Raw genomic sequence first — 1,634 nt, forward strand, 5'->3', positions numbered from 1 at the left:
CGTTTTAGGCATCTTAAATATCTTCTAATAGATGAAATGAGCTTCTTGGGTCCTAAATTGCTATTGAAGATTGACAGTTGCCTCCGCCAAGCATTCCCTGATAAACAACATGAGCCCTTTGGTGGACTTTCCATAATCCTTGTAGGTGACCTTGGATAGCTCCCACCTGCGATGGATAAACCAGCTTATGCTTCGCACTCTACGGTTCTCAACTTGTGGTGATCATTTACAACAGTTGTGACATTGCATACAATTTTCCGCCAACAAGGTACCTCTGTTAAACAGCAACAATTCAGAAGCATGCTCCAAAACATAAGAGATGCCCAACCTAACAAGCATGACTGGCAAATGTTAATGAACCAAACAAACATGAATTTCACCCTTTTGCAGCAAATAGAATTCAACTCATCAATCCATTTGTTTGCAACAAATAGCTCGACAATGCTGCACAACAAAAAAATGTTAAAGGCATTAAATTTGCCCATTGCTCTCAGTATTGCACATATTGCACAACAAACTAATACTGAATATGATAACAATGAACAGTTACCATTGGAGCTGCTATTATGTGAAAATCAGCAGGTGATGTTGCTAGCTAACTTATGGATTGAAGTTGGCCTTGTGAATGGTTCCATTGGCCTTGTTAAAAACATTATCTATGAACCGAATACCAAACCACCAGACTTGCCAAAGTTTGTTATTGTCCGCTTTCAGAATTATAAAGGCCCTCCATGGGATCCATTACATCCAAATGACATACCCATTGCTCCCATTGCCCGACGCAGGCATACACAAATTCCATTGACAACCGCTTGGGCAATAACTATTCACAAATCTCAAGGCCTTACATTAGATAAAGCTACAATAGACATAGGGAACACTGAAAAGCAAGGCCTGACATTTACAACTATCTCGAGGGTCAAATCAATTGATGGAATATGCATTCATCCACCTTTCTCATTTGAAAGGTATGCAAAAATGCAGAAAAGTGCTTTTACCACCATAAGAAAGAAGGAAAAAACTCGCTTACAACAACTCTCAGCCCTCACAAGTACATCGCTAGATTGCAATCTACAACTATGAAATGCTTGCAACCATGCTTTGGCCTTCACACCTTCACCAACCAAATGGTTGATATTCAACAACAACCATTCTATCTTCTCCACTTCTATTGCACAGGTACACAAATTCCAAAATTAATATATCGCAATTCCCACTTTAAAGTTTTCCCATTTCTTAGTATGCTACTTAAATTGAAATATCATTTCACATACTAACATATTCCTCATTTTTGCAATTCCCTTGGCTCTGTAGGTTCCCTTTCACATATACACATTTCAATTCTTTATGGCTGCAAAATAAGTAGTTTTTCCATGGATGCTTCACATTCACCACAAACCATTCTGCATTCTCCAGTGTTGTTACGCAAGTGCCCACGCTGCACCTCCAATGTAAGTTCTCCAAACTTTGACGAACTAAATAACTAAAATGTGATTTATTTACCAGATTTCCTCCTGCACAACCCCTAACTCTGTCAATCTTTTATCTTATGTGTTCTTTCCAGATTTCCAAACGCCATACAAGTTACAGACACAACAAAAATTCAAAATGTAGTTTCACTTCTCGCAATTCTC

The 1,634-nt window shown here is 38.5% G+C and overlaps 1 protein-coding gene across 1 annotated transcript; it reads left to right on the forward strand.

Annotated features, from left to right (window-relative positions):
- The first annotated feature begins 441 nt into the window (after window positions 1-441).
- Window positions 442-1,083, forward strand: LOC131067076 (uncharacterized). The gene has a single exon (XM_058002002.2). The coding sequence runs from the start codon at window positions 442-444 to the stop codon at window positions 1,081-1,083; it is 642 nt and encodes a 213-aa protein (XP_057857985.2).
- Window positions 1,084-1,634: the final 551 nt, after the last annotated feature.

The sequence above is a fragment of the Cryptomeria japonica genome, chromosome 2 (genome assembly GCF_030272615.1).
Source record: "Cryptomeria japonica chromosome 2, Sugi_1.0, whole genome shotgun sequence".
In the NCBI taxonomy this organism is placed as follows: domain Eukaryota; kingdom Viridiplantae; phylum Streptophyta; class Pinopsida; order Cupressales; family Cupressaceae; genus Cryptomeria; species Cryptomeria japonica.

What these genes read in the sequence shown, in the direction of transcription:
- LOC131067076 (XM_058002002.2), top strand. Translation starts at nt 442, where the DNA reads ATGCTGCACAACAAAAAAATGTTAAAGGCATTAAATTTGCCCATTGCT.